Genomic DNA, 19,363 nt, shown 5'->3' with positions numbered 1-19,363 from the left:
TCCGTTATTGACAGAAAAAACTCCATTTCTTTGTCCCAATGACTTTCAAAAAGGGAAACTACATCAAGACAAAGCAAGGACTTCGGAAAGCACCACTGCACCTTGAACAAATGAAGACTGGCTCAGGTATAGTATATATATATATCTTTTCGACGCACTCCTGCGAAGTCCCCTGACGTTTCGCCTATAGACTATTGTGTCTTTTGTCTCTCGGAATGATCTCTTTTTAAGTGCAAGCCCACCAGGATGTGTGGAAATTGCACAGTAGTGGAAGCGGAATGGAATTGAACAACCTTGTAAATTTAACGAAAAGTCCTTTATCATAGAAATCACGATGCGGACTTCTAGTCCTAAAAAAGACTATCATATGGAACATTTAAAAAATTACTCTTTTTATTTTAAACATTAATTAAACGGCCCCAAAATCGTTCTAAAAAGGTGTAAATACTTTTTGTAACTTTAAATTTTCCATTAATAATTTATTTCAGTAGTATATTATTTTAAATATAAATGCATGAACTTAGTAATTGAAATTTTCTCGAACATATTTTTGTAACTATTAATGAATATCTCTTTACAGCTCAAAGAACTACAAACCTTGCACAATTTGCGAAAACTGTTTGTGCAAGATCTACAAAGCCGAGTGAAAAAATCAGCCCTCGGAGAAGAAAATGATGACGGAAATGGTACGCCAGCACAGAAACAAAAAATTGCATTCCTCGAAAATAATCTTGATCAGCTCACAAAAGTTCATAAACAAGTGAGTATTTTATTTTAATTTAATAAAAAGGTTCTTGGAATTATGTGATATAAAAGGCTGCTATTAAAGATTCATTCACTTTCAAAACGTTATATATTCAAAAGCATGACGCTACAAATGCGAGTGATATTTGAAAATAACCTCAAAATCGCGAAAGGTGTATTTGGCAAGACTGCTGCAAGTTACCTGGATGTGTAAGGGTTTTGGTAGTTTCCATATCCGGCTGCTGGTTCCAGGAGTTTTGTATTTTTGTTCCCAAACAACGGACACCTCCTGAATGCAGCATTCAAGTTCATTGATACCTGAACGATGAACTTTCCTATCACTGAACTGGACATGTTGGGGAGAATCACCTCGTTGTTTACCCTTGGCAGCCCATGTCACTTGATTTAACGCTTTGTGACTTCTTCCTTTGGAGCATATTAAGGACCTTGTTTATGTAACCCACTTCCAAAAACATCTGAAGACCTCAGAGAACAGATCAATGGTGTAGTGATGACCATTGACAGAATGACGCTACAAAATGTTCAGCTACTGCCTGAACGTGTGTCGTGTGACCCAGGAAGGGTCACGTAGAACATTTGTTGAATGTGAAGAAAACTTGATAAATTTGAGATTATTTTCATATTTTATCCATTACAAAAATGTTTTATAATATGGACCTATAATATTATGTAAAATATAAACTTACGTTTTTTTATGAACCGCGAGTTATATTTATATATGACCATATATTTGAATATTTATATTTCAGATGACAGAAAGATTCATGTTCTGGTATTTTTAAATTTTTAAAAAATCATTTTGTATAAATTACGAAATGCAACTTTTACACTTCCTTCCGGTCCTTACACTTATTCTCAGGTAAATTTTGCACTGGTCATAAAAAATAAAATACACAAAATTTGACTACCGTCCGGCAAAAACTAACCGAGATATTTGATATTAAAATAGTAAATCATATTCAGGGGCCGCACGCAAATTGGAGAGTGGCATTTGTTCGTAACTGAAATTAAAATACTTTTAGAAAACGGTTTTGTGATGCGTAGCCAACTCATAATATTATTTGCATTTACTAAAAGTGAAAAAAATTTATACTTAAATTAAATTTGTTATGATTAGCAGATTATGATTCTAAAGTAATAAAAAATTCAGGAGAATATTAATAACGTACTTTTAGAATTTCAAAGATAAAATAAATTACTCGCGTGTAGATTTATTCGGCATATTAAAAGAAACAAAATTATAAAGTAAGGATACCAGTCAATCAAAAATATTAGCAAATGGTATTTAAGAGGCAAAAGTGAACCTCGAACGTTTCACATTTTTCTAATAACCGGCCCCTCAATGCAAATTGTATATGATTGTCAAAAATTGCAGATTTTAAAATTACAAACATATTTTGAAGGGTCGCGTGCGACACCCGAAGGGATGTTTTGCAGCTCGAGAATATATTTTCTGTAAATTTAGAATTAGTATGACAAAAATTTGAGGAACTTAGATTTTTAAAATTTAGAGTCCAATTTTACGTTATTTTAATGACCAAAATTGAACGCAAGATTTCCTGAAAATCTAGAAAGGAACTAATTAATTTACATTGTGATATGATTTTAAGGTACAAATCTAATTAACTTTTGTTAGTACTCGTGAAGATAAAAATATCCTATCCTCAATTTCAAATTTTTGTAATAAGAATAACTGCTTTGTTTGGAAGCGCATTTACATGTGAACTACTTATTTTTCCATATTTTAAAATTAAAGTCTACAAAACGAACCAGACTGCCAATGAGTATCTACTACAATTTGTAATGAAGACACACTAGTAATTTTCCTCCAAGATTACAAACTTTATGAACATCAAAACGCTTGCTGCTGAAGAGTGTAGAGAGCTTGCTGCTGAAGGGTGTAGTAAGAAACAAAAAAGTTTATAATTATTTACATACAAATATTTATTTTTCCATATGCATCATAGAAAAATATAATAAATAAAAGAATGAAAATAAGTTGTCATTATTTATTCTCAATTTTATTCATCTTAAGAATCTTAAGAAGTTTTTGTATATTTCTTTTAAGTTAAGGTATTTAGTGGTCACTAATACCTTAACCTTATTTAGCTGTCAATACGTTTCAATTACAAAACTGTGATCAACCGAAATTTCTTGCTGATACCAAGTTTTAGATTTCAAGCAGAAAATAAGTATAAATTGGGGTTTTTTTCTTTGCGTTATTTTTATATGCATATTTTGACAAATAAGTTGAAAAAGAATTTTATTTAGTAAACTAATTTTCTTTTATTAACAAAAAACAAATTCTGTTATTTTTTCTCTCTTCTTTTTCTTTTCTTTAAAACACGCTTAAATACCCTATGTGTACTTAGAAAACTTTGTACTCGTTATAAAAAATAAAATAAAAAGTTTGACTCCCGTACTACAAAATATAAACCGATATATTTGGCATTAAATTATGGAATCATATCTAAGGACCATACATAAATTGAAGAGAAAAATGTTTCATGAGTTCGTAATTAAAAATAAAGTATACAATGCCAAGCTTCAGTATTTGCATATAGCCAATTCGTAATATTATGTGCAGTAATTAAAAATGAAAAGCTTAATTTGTAGTTTAATAAATTTTTTGTATGATTACCAGATTAGAATTCTAAAGTAATAAATCTTCATAAGAATATCAACAACGTATTTTTACACTTTGAAAGCTTGTAAATTACTTACGTTAAAATCATTCTGCGTATCAACTAAACAAAACTGCAAACAAAACAACAAACAAATTTTAAATAATAAAGTGTAACAAAATTATAAAGAAAGACATTAGTAAATCACAAACGGATATCGTGGAATGATATTTAATGGAGGAGGGGAATTCTTTTAATAATTCTAATCTATTTATTAACTGACCCATCTATGTAAATTAAAAATGACTTCAAAAATCTTAAATTTTGAAATTAAATAACTCGGTCAGTTTTCGTCGTCCAGATGTGAAACTTTTGTGCTTTAGTTTTTGTACGAAGTACGGAACTTTTCTAAATATAACTATATGGACTGGAGGAACGTATATAAAGCTAGATGTTGTTACTTTTACAAAACTGATTTATTTAAATATAAAATAACCGAACATGAAATTTTGCGTCATGTAAAACATTTCGGTAACTGGAAGTGTATATGTCTGCATCCAACGGCTGAAAAAATAAAGGCTGCAACGGCCTTTATTTTTGCAAATAAAGGCTCCAACGTCTTCAAAAGTAAGCACTTTTTTAATACTCTATATAAGATCTATATTCAGCAGACAGTAATTATCATCAGGGAGTATAGTAAATATATTCTCGCAGTATATGTTAACCTTTCGAAGTTTACTAATTCAGAAATCAAACAACAAAAATCAGCGTTATATTTACAAAGTTTTCACAGGACTAGTTTCGATGGTTTTACCGAACCACCATCTTCAGCTGCAAAACCGCAAATGAACAAGATAGGAAATAATGATTAGATAAGATAAGAAAGCCTGGACAAGAATAAGCAAGTGGCGCCATCTGTTGGTAAAACCAGAACTAAAACATTCCATTGGAGAACTGGATTTTCTAGAGGCATTTCACATTCAAAAAAAATCTTTCTGTTCTAGTTAACGATCCTAATTCCAATCCATCTTTGCCTTCGGCCTTTAAAGAAATTATGTTTTAGTTCTGGTTTTACCAACAGATGGCGCCACTTGCTTATTCTTGTCCAGGCTTTCTTATCTTACCTAATCATTATTTCCTATCTTGTTCATTTGCGGTTTTGCAGCTGAAGATGGTGGTTCGGTAAAACCATCGAAACTAGTCCTGTGAAAACTTTGTAAATATAACGCTGATTTTTGTTGTTTGATTTCTGAATTAGTATTTATTCGGCGTGTTATTGTGTCTTAACTTTCGAAGTTTGTAAATATTTTTCAAAATTTCTTTAAATCTTACTTTAAATTCATTATATTTATAATAATTTTGTGGTCATGTTGTATGTTTCAATGCTGTTAAACTATAACTTTTACTTCATTTGTTTATGATCTTCATCTTTATGTGAAACTCTTATGAAAATTAACATTTTTCTCATTTATTTTTTCCTATTACTGATTAAAAGCAGATACCTCTGTACGAATAGTTATTTACAGGGTGTAAAAAACTTACCAGATTTATGGACCCTCAGCGCCTATCCTCTCTACCAATCGGTATGAAATTTCACACATTTTATTTGAAAGTATGCGCTCGAGATTGTAATGATTAATAAGAACAAAATTTCCTTGGTATGGTTATAGTGAAAATATTTCGAAAATTTCGAATAGCAACACCCACTATTTTCCCATGCAGATTGTTCAGCACATTGAAAAACCATAAATGGCGTTGGAATAAAACACTTAAGGCGAAAATTGTTTGCGTAAAGTTTTTGCAAGAAAGACCATTGTAAATGACCAATAGCAATAACACAGGAAAGGAAAGGGGAAAAATATTATCGGAATAATAAGTTTTCAACATGTGCAATATTTCAAGGTAGAATCAACTCCGGTAACTTTGCACTTTGATGGCCACCGCGATCCCCCGATCTCACTCCTACGGATATCTGGCTTTGAATTTTCAGAAATCTAAGGTGTGTACATCAAATCCACGACATTTGTCAGAATTGAACGATGCCATAAAACGTGAAGTTACACAGATTCTTCCTGCGATACGTTCGTTATTGTTGTCAACAATCCTCCACATACAATGCGTTATCATCTGCGTGGGTGGGCACGTTGAATTGTAATTCCAATAAAAGTGGGTTTTTTTTTTTTTTTTTTCTCTTCTCTCATGTTTTGTCATTGGTCCTTTACAATGCTGTTCTTGGCAAATGTTTTACGCTGGCAATTTTTTTCATGGTTGTATCGTTCCAACACTATTGTTGGTTTTTGAATGCTCAGATCAATTTACTCAGGAAAAAAATGGGCATTTCCGTTCGAAAGTTTGGAAATTGTTTCACTGTAGGCGTAGCTGTGAGTTCTCTGTTGTTTTAAATTATCACAATCTCAAACGTATACCCTCAAATAACAACATCTGAAATATCATTTCGATTGATTGATCGGATAGGCCGCTAGGGGCTCATATATTGGGGAAATTTTTTTATGATCACCCTGTATCAGAGTTGATTAACATAACTGAAAATAGCGCTCCAAACTTCAAGCTTTAATATACATTTCTGTTTTTGAATACCTCTATACAAAAAAATTATTTCCCAGAGTTGGGCAACGGAAGTGAAACACTTGGCAAATATAATACTCCCAACAATATATCTTCCGGGGAAGTTTCACGTTCTTCTAATTTCTTTGGTTGTGTTCTCTTGCGTTACTGTGTTTTGCAGTTTTACAACACTTGTTGCATAAAAAGTTATATATTAAAGAAATATGATTTTATTAAAAGCATATATTATATTTTTATATTTTAAAATATAAATGATTTTTATGCATTTCCCCCTTATATTTGTTTTAATATTTTAAATACTTTTTTGTATTTCTCCTTATATTTATTTTATAGGATTTCTTCCTTATTATATGACGTAGTTTTATATCAACGAGGTACCGGTTATGAGTTTTATTAATAATGTTACGAATTATATATATCTGTAAATAATTTTGGTGAAGTTATATTTAAATTGTAGTAAATCTTTTATAACATGAAAGGCCTCAGCAAGCAAAGCATCGCAGAAAATAAGCTTATAGGGCTAAATCCATTTAACGTTGAGGCACATGTCTGTTTCGGCACTAGTGATATAGTGCGATGGTTTTGGCGATTCATTCTGTAGCCAGATTTGACGGTAAATTGCCAAAAGTCACAGCTTGTCGCCAAAGCTTGGCGACGACATTTGGGTCCGATTCCTTATGTAACTGTAACTGTATCTGGCCCTATGTAACTGTGACGGTGTATGCCTTCCAGTAATTTCGAGAAACCGAAGTACTGGAAATTCCTCGGCGGACAGAGAAAAATTATATAAGACCGAACGAAGAGAGCCTCAGGTTTTAGTTTTAGCTCCGAGTTTATCTCAGAATATCAAGTATTGAGAAATTACTGAGTGAGTTAATGCTTTTGAAGCTCGTAGCATTACCTTGTCTTCAACTTTCTTAAGAATCTAAAATGGTATTTACAGCTTGCGCTGTATTGCACTGTACGTGGGCTCTTGTGGGAAAATTCCAGAACTGTAAAGTGTAATAAATTTCAACAAAACTACATCCGTTTTGTATGCATTTAATCCATTACGAACCCTAATGCATGTAGCTATAAATATTTTGTAATCAATGTAATCTTCATTGTTGCCAATCAACTGAGCGTTCGAATTCGGCTATCCTACCCTCGATCATGAATGACTCCCTTTAAAATTTCGCCGATCTCCACGGGGTCCGATAGGAAACTCTAATTTTACCATATTAGTACAGTGTTTTCTTTACAAGCAGGTGTTTGTTTCATTGCTCAACTCATAAACAGTGCTTAAAATTTCTTTGACCTTCTATTTATTTTTTAAGAGCAAATATTACATTAATGCGAGAGTGAATAACAAAGTTAATGTTCAGGCCTTTTGGTACTTTCAGCTCGTCAGGGATAACGCTGATCTGCGTTGTGAGTTGCCAAAATTAGAGAAGAGACTACGGGCAACTATGGACAGAGTGAAATCTCTAGAAACAGCCCTCAAGGAAGCCAAAGAAAGTGCCATGAGAGATAGGAAAAGGTTTGTGAATTTCCTTGTTATTTATTTGTAATATTTTGATAATGTAAGCCCCGTTCCAGGTTGGTTTAAGCGAATGCATCAAATAAGAGTTCTATTACTTTTAAATAATGTATGTAAAATCTGCCATTGTGTCGTAATGTTTCCAAATAAGCTTTTAAAATTATTTCCCTGGAACATAGATTTTTGAAAATTTTGTATGAAAAAACTTGTAAAATTCGCAAATATTTCCTTTCTAATTATTCGATGTAATATAGTATAAGCCTGGTGTATGATTTCTTAAGATATCTTTTTTTCTTATGCCCATTTTAATACCCCGATTCTTTTATTTTATTATAGGTTATCACTAATACGTTTCCATACATATAATTCTTGAAAATAAATACTTTATATTTAAAAATCTCTTATATTTCTAGAATAGTTTTACTACTTTATACGAAGTAAAGGAAGTACTGTAATCGCGAAAATTTTCGAGTTTCAGATTTCAACAGAAATATCTATTTAGACCCTTCCAGAATTCATTTTGCCTATTTTTGCGCATGACTTTTGTACGTACAGACAGAATAAAGGACTCTTTATTCCAAAACGAATCGTAAAATGGATTCAAAATGCATTTTTCGTGACGTCTGTACATACGTATGTGTTTACCTAAGTACTTCGTATAGCTAAAAACAATTAGTCGTAGAACTTTGAAATTTTATACATGGCACTGCTATAACGTCTAGTTGTGCACCTACCTTTCTTATTGCAATCTGCCATACCAAACGTATATACAGTGGTGGCCAAAATTGTGGACATTTTTGGAAATTTTTATGTTTTTGAACTTTGTATGCTTATAGAAAACGTTACGTTTCACAAAATGCAAACTTGTATATATCATTTTAAAGAGAATTTATTACTGAATTCAATACAAAACACAAAATTCAATTATTTGCAATACGAAAAAAGTTAAACGATAATAGTTATCGGTATACATTAGATAGTGATGATTGCAGTGAGTTATCAATACTTAGTAGGGTACCCTTTATTTTTGATTACAGCTTCACAACGACGTTTCATTGAGCTGACAAGAGTTTTAAGCTCTTCTTTCGTTATTACATGATGCCAGGAAACAATTATAGCCTCAATTAGTTCCCTTTTATTTGATGGGCGCCTCATTCGGACAAGAGTTTTCAAACGGCGCCACAAATTTTCGATAGGATTGAGGTCAGGACTGTTTCCTGGCCATGACAACAATTTAATGCTCTTTGTACGAAACTACTCTTTCGATATTTTGGCCGTGTGGCAAGGAGCAGAATCCTGCTGAAAAATAAACGAAGCATTGTTGGGATGGAGGTCTCTGATGGAAGGTAGAAGGTTTGGTTCTAGAATAGCGTCAATGTATTTTCTGGCATTCAGTGTCCCATCGATGACATGAAGGCGACCAATACCATCTGCTTACATGCATGAACAAACCATAACACTAACTGGGTTCTTCACAGTTGCTTGAATATAGTCAGGATGTAGCTCTTCTCCTAATCTACGTCTTACATATTTTCGCCCATCACTACCGAATAACGATACCTTAGTTTCATCACTCCATATAACTTGTGACCACTGATCATCTGTCCAATTAATGTGTTCCTTTGCCCACTGTAGTCTCTTTTTTTCATTGCTGAAAATTAAGATAAGGCTTTTTTCGTGGAATTCTACCTCTCAGTCCAACATCTGTTAATTTTCTCCTGATTGTTCTTGAACTGACAGAAACACCAGCATCAATCAGATGACTTCTGATGGTCTCTGATGACATTTTTCTATCTTGGAGACAGTCTTTTTATTCTTCTGTCATCAATAGATGTGGTGCACCTTTGTCGGTCTTTTCCTTCTTTTTTTTTATTGAATTTGTCTCCTGATATCGTAAACAAAACTTTCGGACTCCAGATGTAGTCACTGAACCACCCACCTGTCTTGCAATTTCAGCATAGGAAAGACCACTTTCTCGTAACACAATATTACATCTCTTTCTAGGTGTCCAATCTACTCTTTTATTTGATGTCATTGCTTCTTGACTAAATATTAAAAATTTTTACAAAACTTTCTACTTGTAATTGCAGTGTATAAGAAACAGGTCCTCCTTCTACAGAACAAAGCAAAGTAATGAATTGTTTCAAGTGTAAACATGATGTCAGCTTCTACTGGCCGTTACTAACATTTGATTGGTTCTCAGAACAAGAACAGTGATTGGCCAGGAAAGCTTTTTATTTATATTAAAGTACATATAACTTTTTTTGTATTGCAAATAATTGAATTTTGTGTTTTGTATTGAACTCAGTAATAAATTCTCTTTAAAATGATATATACAAGTTTGCATTTTGCGAAACGTAACATTTTCTATAAGCATACAAAGTTCAAAAATATAAAAATTTCCAAAAGTGTCCACAATTTTGGCCTCCACTGTATATATATATATATATATAATTATAACTAAGTTACAATAATTAAGTTTAAATAATATTAAGTAATCCCTTTACTTGGCCTAAAAATCGTAACTAGGATTTCATATTTTTTGGGGGGAAGACAAATAACAAAATGTAATTTTTAATGTGGTTTGCCCGTTCCTATACTTATATTTGAAAAAGTTTTATTTTTGTCATGAAAAAATAAAATTGTAAGAAGTTTGACTCCCGTATGACAAAATTGGCTGGAATATTTAATTTCAAAATTTGCAATTTTTACTGTAATTTTCAATTTACTTAAAGGAATCGATTAATCAAGTTAGAATAATTCAAGGAAATAAGTTGAATGAAACGCAGCCAAAAAATATGTATAATTTAATAAGCCGCGTAAGGAAGTCATATGGTGCCCATACCAATTTTTTTAACTTCTATTTCATAGCATGCATAATAATGCACAAAATCAGTGCGTAGGTTTTTAAGTGATTCTATGATAAAACTTTTAAAACTTATTTACATTTCATAATGTACACGGTGAAAAACTGGGAATGTTTTGACTTATTTATTTATTTTTCATTTCACTTTCAGATATCAGTATGAAGTAGATCGCATTAAAGAAGCTGTTCGTCAAAAGAACTTAGCTAGAAGGGGTCATATGGCTCAAATTGGTATGTATCAAAATGATGAAATTTTTTTTTAAATTTATATTAATTATTTTGTTTCAAAAACTTGTGAGAGCGCTGCAAGCACCACCCATGAAAGACATCACAGTTTCTTCCTCCAACGGCAGCTATCGATATTTCTGGTGTAATCCGTAAAGGGATGATTGCCGCGGTTTCCTTTACGCCGTTTCGCCGTCACCACTTAGCCGATAGATTGCCGTGTTTCGCCGTCGCCAATTAGCCATCATATGAATAATATATAAGATATTTTTGTATACAATTTTATATATATATATCGTTACGCATGACATAGAAGTTAGGGTTTATATTTATTTTAACTAACATTTATTTTAAGTTTAAACTATCTTTCCTGTCAAGCCTTACTTTCCCCTGGAACTGCCAATGCCAGAATATGTAAATTTTAGTAGAACGCGCAAGGATTCAAATTATCAGCGGAAGTATTATGATTTAAATAGAAAGGAAACGAGTTCGGGGTGTGATATTCTTACTTCACGAGCGCGGAGGTAGTTAGCGAGAAATTGAAGAACCACGCGTGTCGGCCTATGTGCTTGCCGGGAAGTAGTGTTAATCGTTCAAGTGAGCTTCAGTTTGCTGAATTAGCAGCAGTATTGTAAAACGCGGTGAGTTAGTTATTTTTAGAGAGCCTCGTAGTTAGAGTCTTGTCTTTAGTTTCTTTTCAGGTTATTATTTTTTTTGACCGCCGAGTTGGCGCAGTCTGTGAGCGTCAAGAGCACGCAATTGTAAATTTTTACGTTGAATAAAAAGGGACTTAAACCCTTCACAAGACTCTGTCTTTTATCCAGTTTTCACAGTCACCTCTTGGTTGCGTGCAAGTTGGAGGCACGCAACGTTACATTGGCGCCCGAACACTTATCGAACTGAAATGGCCGAAAATTGGATGGAATCCGCTGGACAACACCAAGAAATGACATGCCAGTTGGAAGGATTTGGATACCTGGTCCAGACTTTGAGAGCGTCAATCAAGCCAAACGTCCATTTCGACGGAAAAAATTCCGTGGCGGTATTTCTAGAAGGTCTAGAAAACCACTTTCAGCTCTACCCTGTTCCTGAAAGACAAAAAGTTGCCATCGCCACATCAGCACTAAGAGGACAGGCCGCGCTATGGTGGAAAATATAGGCAAATTTTTATTAGGGGAATTTGGAAGCCAGACATATACATTTGAAAATTTCAAAAAATCGTTAGTAAAGGCCTTCCCCATAGTGAAAGATCGCGCACGGCTGGAAGCCGAACTATATAGTTTCTATCAACGGGATATAGCAGAATTGACGGACTTTATTCTACGAAAAATCAAGCTAACGGATATGCTGTATGGGAAGAAACCCGATGCGGAGATTATTGAAATAATATTACCAAGATTGTTACCCGCTGTTCAAGACTACTTTGAAATTAGAAACCCAAGCACATTGCAGGAACTCTTCGAATTGGCGGTGAAGTTTCAAAATCGCAGAATAGCGGAAAAAGCGAGAGGGGAAACATATTCTCAAAGTACCCGAAGGAAATCTTCAAATGAGGAAACGAGAAATGGAAATCGCTCTTGTGGGGGAAAGAGCTATCAAGCTAACTCATCGAAACTCGAAGGTCAAGGCCCAAAAAGAAAATTTGAAAATAAACATCCGCGTACCCAGAAGGCACAGATTGAAAGGAAAGCTTTAAACGAGTAGAGGGGCCTGTGAAAGGGAGGGTCCAGACCCCGGAAGTTTTAAAAAAAACCCTCAAATAGACATTTAAATACGGTCATCGTAAAAAACTCACAGCTACCAATTATACAAGTCCTGGTTGGCGATGTACCAGTAGAAGCCCTCATCGATACAGGAGCAGAAGGAAATTTTATGAGTGAAAATTTCTTCAAAAAGAATTTTTATAGGGTACGATTATTTAAAACCAAAAATACGGAAATTATAGCGGCGCAAGGAAAAACATGTCACTGCATCGGGAAATTATCATTAAACTTACAGGTAAAAGAGGAAAGTCTCAAAGTATTAATTTTTGTAGTGAAAAATCTGCAAAATTCTCTTATTTTAGGTACGGAGATTTTAAGGGCCGCGAGGGCCAAATTAAATTTTCAAGATAGTTCCGTGGTGTTGGAGATGGACCAGAGGGTGGTGGAACCTGTGGAGACACCGCAAGTGGACCTTAGCCATCTGAATGACCATGAAAGGAAAGCAATACAGCAAGTGGTGAGTAATTTTTCTCATTTATTTTCAGAAAAACCAGGAAACTGCCAAATAGTCACGCACAAGATTCAATTAAATGCCGAAAAACCTTGTAGGACTAAACCTTATCGGTATGACAAACAAAAAGACGTAATCATCGAAGAACATATTCAGGAGATGTTAAAGAATAAAATAATAACGCCCATAAATAGTGAGTACGCGAGTCCAGTCGTACTATGTAGGAAAAAGAACGAGTTTCCTCCTTCGGATAAAAGGGCTTGGAGGTTTGCTATTGATTACAGAAAACTAAATAGTATTACCAAATTTCCAGTTTATCCTTTGCCGGTTATAGACGAGATCATTAGACAGATCAAATCGACAAGATATATGTCTACTTTGGACTTAACGTCTGGCTACTATCAAATAGCTATGAGACCCGAAGATATACATAAAACCGCGTTTATAACAAAATCGGGCACTTATGCATTTTTACGCATGCCTTTTGGGTTGTGTGGGGCGCCATCAACATTCCAGAGAGCTATGGACATTGTTCTAAAGCCTGTCCTAGGAAAATCAACTTTAATTTATCTAGATGATATAATTATAACGAGTAGTACGTTGGAACAACACATTAAAGATCTAGAACAAGTTTTTAAATTATTAAAAGAGGCCGATCTTACAATTAACGCCTCAAAATGCAAGGTCGCAACTAAAGAACTTAAATATCTCGGTTATAAAATTTCGCAAAAGGGTATAGAAACGCAAGATTAAAAAATAAAAGCTATTAAGAATTTCCCACCGCCCAAGACCGCCAAGAAACTTTCTTCTTTCATTGGGTTATGTTCTTACTATCGATTTTTCATAAAAGATTTCGCTAATATTGTTGAACCACTCTTAGTAATCAAAAGAAAAAGGGGTAAATTTACGTGGACAGCGGAAGCTACCACAGCATTTGAAAGATTAAAAGAAGCGCTCATTAATGCCCCTGTTTTAAAATTCCCGGAGGGGGACGAAAACCTGGAAATTGCAGCAGATGCGTCAGACTATGCGGTAGGTACGGTTCTAATGCAAAATAACCATCCTCTGGCATTTTTTAGTGAAACATTGAATCAGACACAAAGGAATTATACAGATACAGAAAGAGAAACATTAGCCGTATTAATGGCTGTACACAAATTTCGAGTTTATTTCGGCAAATCGCCAGTAACAGTCTTTTCGGATCATGCGGCTGTTGGTAGACTTTACTCGGGGAAAAACCTAACGCCCAGGTTAATAAGATGGGCTTTAAAACTCCAAGAATATAATATCACAATAAAATATAAACCGGGTAAGGAAAACAATGTAGCTGACGCACTTTCTCGTATAAAACTGGACGATGAAGGAAATGAACTTAAATGCGCTGTGTTGACTTCAAAAATTTTAGATTCTAGAGATACGATTATTACTGAACTGAAAGCTGATCCTGAATTTGGAAATATCTATGCTTATTTGAAAGACCCCGAAAGCTTCGAGCACACAGATATCGATGCGATAAGAAATAGAGCAAAAAACTATGAAATAATAGATAATTTATTATTTTATACGAAAACAACAAACGAAAATCTTGAGTATAAACCAGTCATCCCAGCCTCGCTTCGATTAAGCATTTTGAACGAATTACACGAAGCAAAAACAGCGGGCCGTTTAGGGGTCAGAAAGACTTTAAAAAGGGTACGCGAGGCGGTATATTTCCCGCAATTATACAAAATAGTAACGGCGTATGTCAGGTCCTGCAATCAATGTCGGTTAATAAATGATATTAATTACAGCCCGGCCGGGTACTTAAATAGCATTCGCGCTACATTTCCGAATGAAATTTTAGGCATAGATCTTCTTGGTCCCTTCCCCCAGAGCGAGTTAAATAAAAATCGTTTTCTTTTAGTAATAGTAGATCATTTTTCAAAATGGACAGAAATTGTTCCACTTAAACGCGCGTCAGCCAAAACAGTCGCAGATGCATTCTTACACAGATACATTTTAAAATACGGTGCACCGATAAAAGTCATTAGCGATAAGGGAAAACAATTCATTAGTCAAATATTTGAAAATATATGCAATGGACTTGGCATACGCCATATCAAAATGGTTCCGTATAGACCACAGGCTAACATAGCAGAAAGAGTTAATAAAAATATAGTAAAAATAATTCGCAGTTACGTGAGCACACATCACAAGCGCTGGGATGGCTACATAAATGAATTAGCTTATGCTTTAAGAACGGCAAATCATGATACTACGGGAAAAACTCCAGCAGAATTATTTTTAGGCAGAAAGTTAATTACGCCTTTAGATAAATTATTCTTTGTGCAACAAAGAGAGCAGGAGTTTAAACAAAAAGATGTGCAAAAGCTGATTGATCAGGCGCTTAAAAGCTCGGATACGGCAAGAAATAGGCAGAAAATATATTATGATAGAAAACGCCGTGAAGCAGATTTTAAAGTTGGGGATAAAGTATTGAAGCGGAAATTTTCTTTATCAAGTGCCCCAGACAATTTTACGGCAAAGCTAGCTCCAAAGTTGGAAGGCCCCTATGTAATTCAGGAAATCAAAGGAGTAGTATTAGATCTTAAGAACGAGAGAGGGGAAATCTGTAAAGCAAGTCCCGACCAGGTGAAAAAATACTATAATCCAAATGATTTTGAAATCCTTAAAAGTTTCTTGCAGGACTCAAGTCTAAACGAAGTAGAAGGTCCAGAGATAACAACAACTATTCCACCACCCAAGAAACAGAGAACTGAAGAGAGACCTAGCCCTTCTACAACCCGGACGTCGGTATCAAAAAGAAAAAATAACTTTCAAACTCCAGCGTTTAAGAAAAACAAAAATACAGATGCACCGGGTAAAGAAACCGTGGTAAAGAGAAAAACACCACCTACAAAGGATCGCAGGAGAAATTATACATCAAGGAGAACGCGCACACGGCCACAGAGTCAGGTGCCAGCAAGGCCGCCGTTCCGGAAACTGAAACGGCAACAGGAGGCACAAAAATACGACGAACAGAAGAAATTCAAGAAGGACTCCAGACCGGAGGACGTCAAGACCAGCCGTCCCAGGGAAAAACGGAAATGCCAGCCACCAGACGATTACTCCGCCAAGAGGCCAGCATGTAGAGGACGCAAAAGAAAAAGTAATGTGGACGATACTCGGAGGGCAGTAAGGAGAAGATTAACATCCATGAAACCTCTAACTTGGGACCAATATTGCCAAAAACGAATGACGGAGTTTCAAGCATCGAAAACTCAAAGATAAGTTAAAACCTTCTATAATTTTTTTTCTCTTTTGTTCCGAAATGTTATGCATAAGTACGAAGTTCTATGTTTTGACGAAAGTCAATATGTCTCGGTTGAGACTTAGTTTTGTTTTACTTTATTTAGCTAAGGCAAAAGTATTATTTTCTTTAAGTGTAAAAGCTAAAAACAAGCATTTTCTGTTGGTCGAAAGACTAATTCTGTTATGTTAAAGCCAAAATTTGGCCGAAGATAAAAATAACTTCGTATTCTTGTATTAATAAGAATTTTAGTTTCAGTGCCGCCAGCTTGGCGAAGAATGAGTAAAGTAAAAATTTATTTTCTCTTATTCATTTTATGGTAAATTGTAAAAATCATATGTATTAAAATTTTGTAAATGTACGTAAATACTTGAATGTTATGTAAAAGTAGAATTTAGTCTAGAAGCATAAAATTGTAGATGCTAAAAGTGAATGCTTAAAAGCAATGAAGTCAAAATTTAAGTATTAAATTGTAGATAAAGTCATGCTTTAGAGCGAAAGCCTGTATGTTTAAAGATGAATGAGGGGGAAGTTAGAATGAATGTGTTTTGTAGGGTTCTCCACCTACATTTGAATTTTTAAGAATATTAAAGTAGCTCATTGAGTTGTAGAATGTCGAGTAAGGTGTGTCTATTTGGTCGTTGAATTCTAACAAATCATGGTGGTTAGGGGAAGTGTTGTAAGACTAAAACACGAATATTCCCGTTTGACACCACACACGGTGGAGAGCCAGGGTAAAGTTAAATTAATGCTTGAAAAATTGAATGAATGTGAAGTAAGCAATAACTAAGAAAAACGAATCGTTTAAAAACAAAAAATTTATTGTGTCAAGAAAGTGTAAATTATAATGTATTTAGAAAGATACTGATACTTATTCCTTCCAGATGCTGGAAGGAAAGACCAAGATTGATTGATGAAGTCCAGGGAAAGTTGCTGTAAGAAGAGAAAGTTATAACTATCAACAGAAATTTTAGTATACAATTTGTTACATAAGATTTTTTTTTTTTTTTTTTTGTGTGTGTGTGTGTGTGTGTAAACGAGGTTCTCGCCAGTTAGTTCAGAATTAGAGAAACTTACAACAGGTCGTTTGTAGGACCTGCTTCCAAGTTTTCCAAATTCTGGCAGCGGCAAATGTAGGGTTTATATTTATTTTAACTAACATTTATTTTAAGTTTAAACTATCTTTCCTGTCAAGCCTTACTTTCCCCTGGAACTGCCAATGCCAGAATATGTAAATTTTAGTAGTACGCGCAAGGATTCAAATTATCAGCGGAAGTATTATGATTTAAATAGAAAGGAAACGAGTTCGGGGTGTGATATTCTTACTTCACGAGCGCGGAGGTAGTTAGCGAGAAATTGAAGAACCACGCGTGTCGGCCTATGTGCTTGCCGGGAAGTAGTGTTAATCGTTCAAGTGAGCTTCAGTTTGCTGAATTAGCAGCGGTATTGTAAAACGCGGTGAGTTAGTTATTTTTAGAGAGCCTCGTAGTTAGAGTCTTGTCTTTAGTTTCTTTTCAGGTTATTATTTTTATTTGACCGCCGAGTTGGCGCAGTCTGTGAGCGTCAAGAGCACGCAATTGTAAATTTTTACGTTGGATAAAAAGGGACTTAAACCCTTCATAAGACTCTGTCTTTTATCCAGTTTTCACAGTCACCTCTTGGTTGCGTGCAAGTTGGAGGCGCGCAACGTTACAAGTATACCTATTTATATATTTATTAATTTTATGAGAGTAATGGGGGGACAAGAGTAATTCAAAAGTAATTTCATCTTCAACTAAGATTTCATAAAAATGCTAATTTTCTACATGCATGAGTGGTAGCTGATTAAAATTTAAAGACATTTTGTTGAATCAGGTAAACATTGCAACTGCATAATTTTAGAAACAATAATATAACAGATTATTTCAGAGGTCTGGCCCATAAATATGAAATGTCATAATTTTGTTATATTTGTTATAATTTTCCAACTAATTCTGTGTATTTTCTTTATATACCCTATTTTAGTTAAGTAATTATGTACATTATAAACAACCTATATTATGTATTTTATTCCTATTTGACGGCGAAACTGCCTCTGGCGAATCAACTGCCGATAGCTTTGCCTAGCGGAATAGACGATATAGATTGTCTTCTCCTCTCGAAGAAAGAGCGACGTTGAAGGCCGAACCAACTTGTATTGGTACTGTCTGGATTATACACATTCAAGGGAGGACTGCAAAAGTGCTCTGCGGACGGTTTTTTTCCCCTCTTCGTTATTAGTATTCATCTTCCTGCCATTAGCGCTAGTTCTTGCAAGCATATGAAGTTTTCTCACCTAAAAATACAGTAACTTCAGTGCTATATACTGTTCTTACATTTGCTTTGTGTTCCTCCGACTTTCTTCATCGAACGAGTGAGCACTCTGTGCAAGGATTAGAACTTTAACAGGTTGAGAGATCCTCTGAGTTTTTTATTTTTAAGCTAATATTACTCTTTATCGAACGAGTGAGCACTCTGTGCTAGGATTAGAAATTTAACAGGTTGAGAGACTCACTTAGTATTTTTTTCTTAAGTTAATATTACTATTTCATGTTAAATGGGGTCAAGAGAAACCTCCCCAACTAGATCAATTAGGACTACCAGCTCGAGGTGTGTGAGCCCAGTGAGATTAGACCATCCATCTTCCAGATTAGATAGGATTAACACTTTGACTCTGCACATCAAGTCACTTTTAGCAGAGTACAGAGGCCGTTCTAAACTAAAAATCGCAGACCACGAAGCGGTGTCCAATTATATCACAGAAATACTGGCTATAGCTTCTAATCAGGAAATCTTAATTGCACGACAGGAGGGACAAATACTTCAACTAGAACGACAACTTAATGCCAGTCTCTTCTCTCAAGCAAGAGAGCAGCACAGTTTTAAGGTCCCGGAGCTGCAGGAAAACCATCCTACAGGACAACAAGACCGCCGGAGTTACGCAACTGTGGCCGGTAAGATTCAGAAAAAGAAGCCCCCTTCCATACAAGCAACAGCCATTCCCAAGCAAAAGCCTTCTGAGCACGTTTTACTTATCAAGGGGAAAGATTCAGAGCGCACGCCAGATAGTGTGAAAGCGCAAGTTCTAAACAACATCAAACCTCATAAGCTTGGCATCAACATACAGCAAGTGAGGGCCACGAGATCTAAAGAACTCTTGATTAGGTGCAAAGAAGCCACACACCTGCACAAACTTAAAAAAGTAATTGAAGAATCTAGCGTGCTGACAGAGCACTTAGAACTAAGGATTCCCCGTC

At 34.8% G+C, this 19,363-nt stretch overlaps 1 protein-coding gene across 1 annotated transcript in view; it reads left to right on the top strand.

Moving 5' to 3' along the window:
• The window catches only part of LOC118179524 (kinesin heavy chain-like), a 190,982-nt gene that overhangs the window by 151,498 nt on the left and 20,121 nt on the right, over positions 1–19,363 (top strand). Inside the window, exons 21-23 of the mRNA XM_035348781.2 lie at positions 581–760; positions 7,358–7,494; positions 10,512–10,591. Of these exons, the coding sequence (XP_035204672.1) occupies positions 581–760; positions 7,358–7,494; positions 10,512–10,591 (397 nt within the window). The remainder of the gene's footprint in view (positions 1–580; positions 761–7,357; positions 7,495–10,511; positions 10,592–19,363) is intronic.

Source organism: Stegodyphus dumicola, chromosome 9 (genome assembly GCF_044657685.1).
Source record: "Stegodyphus dumicola isolate Sdum_Otavi_A_Nest chromosome 9, ASM4465768v1".
Taxonomy (NCBI): Eukaryota; Metazoa; Arthropoda; class Arachnida; order Araneae; family Eresidae; genus Stegodyphus; species Stegodyphus dumicola.
This window is presented reverse-complemented; position numbering and strand designations above follow the sequence as displayed.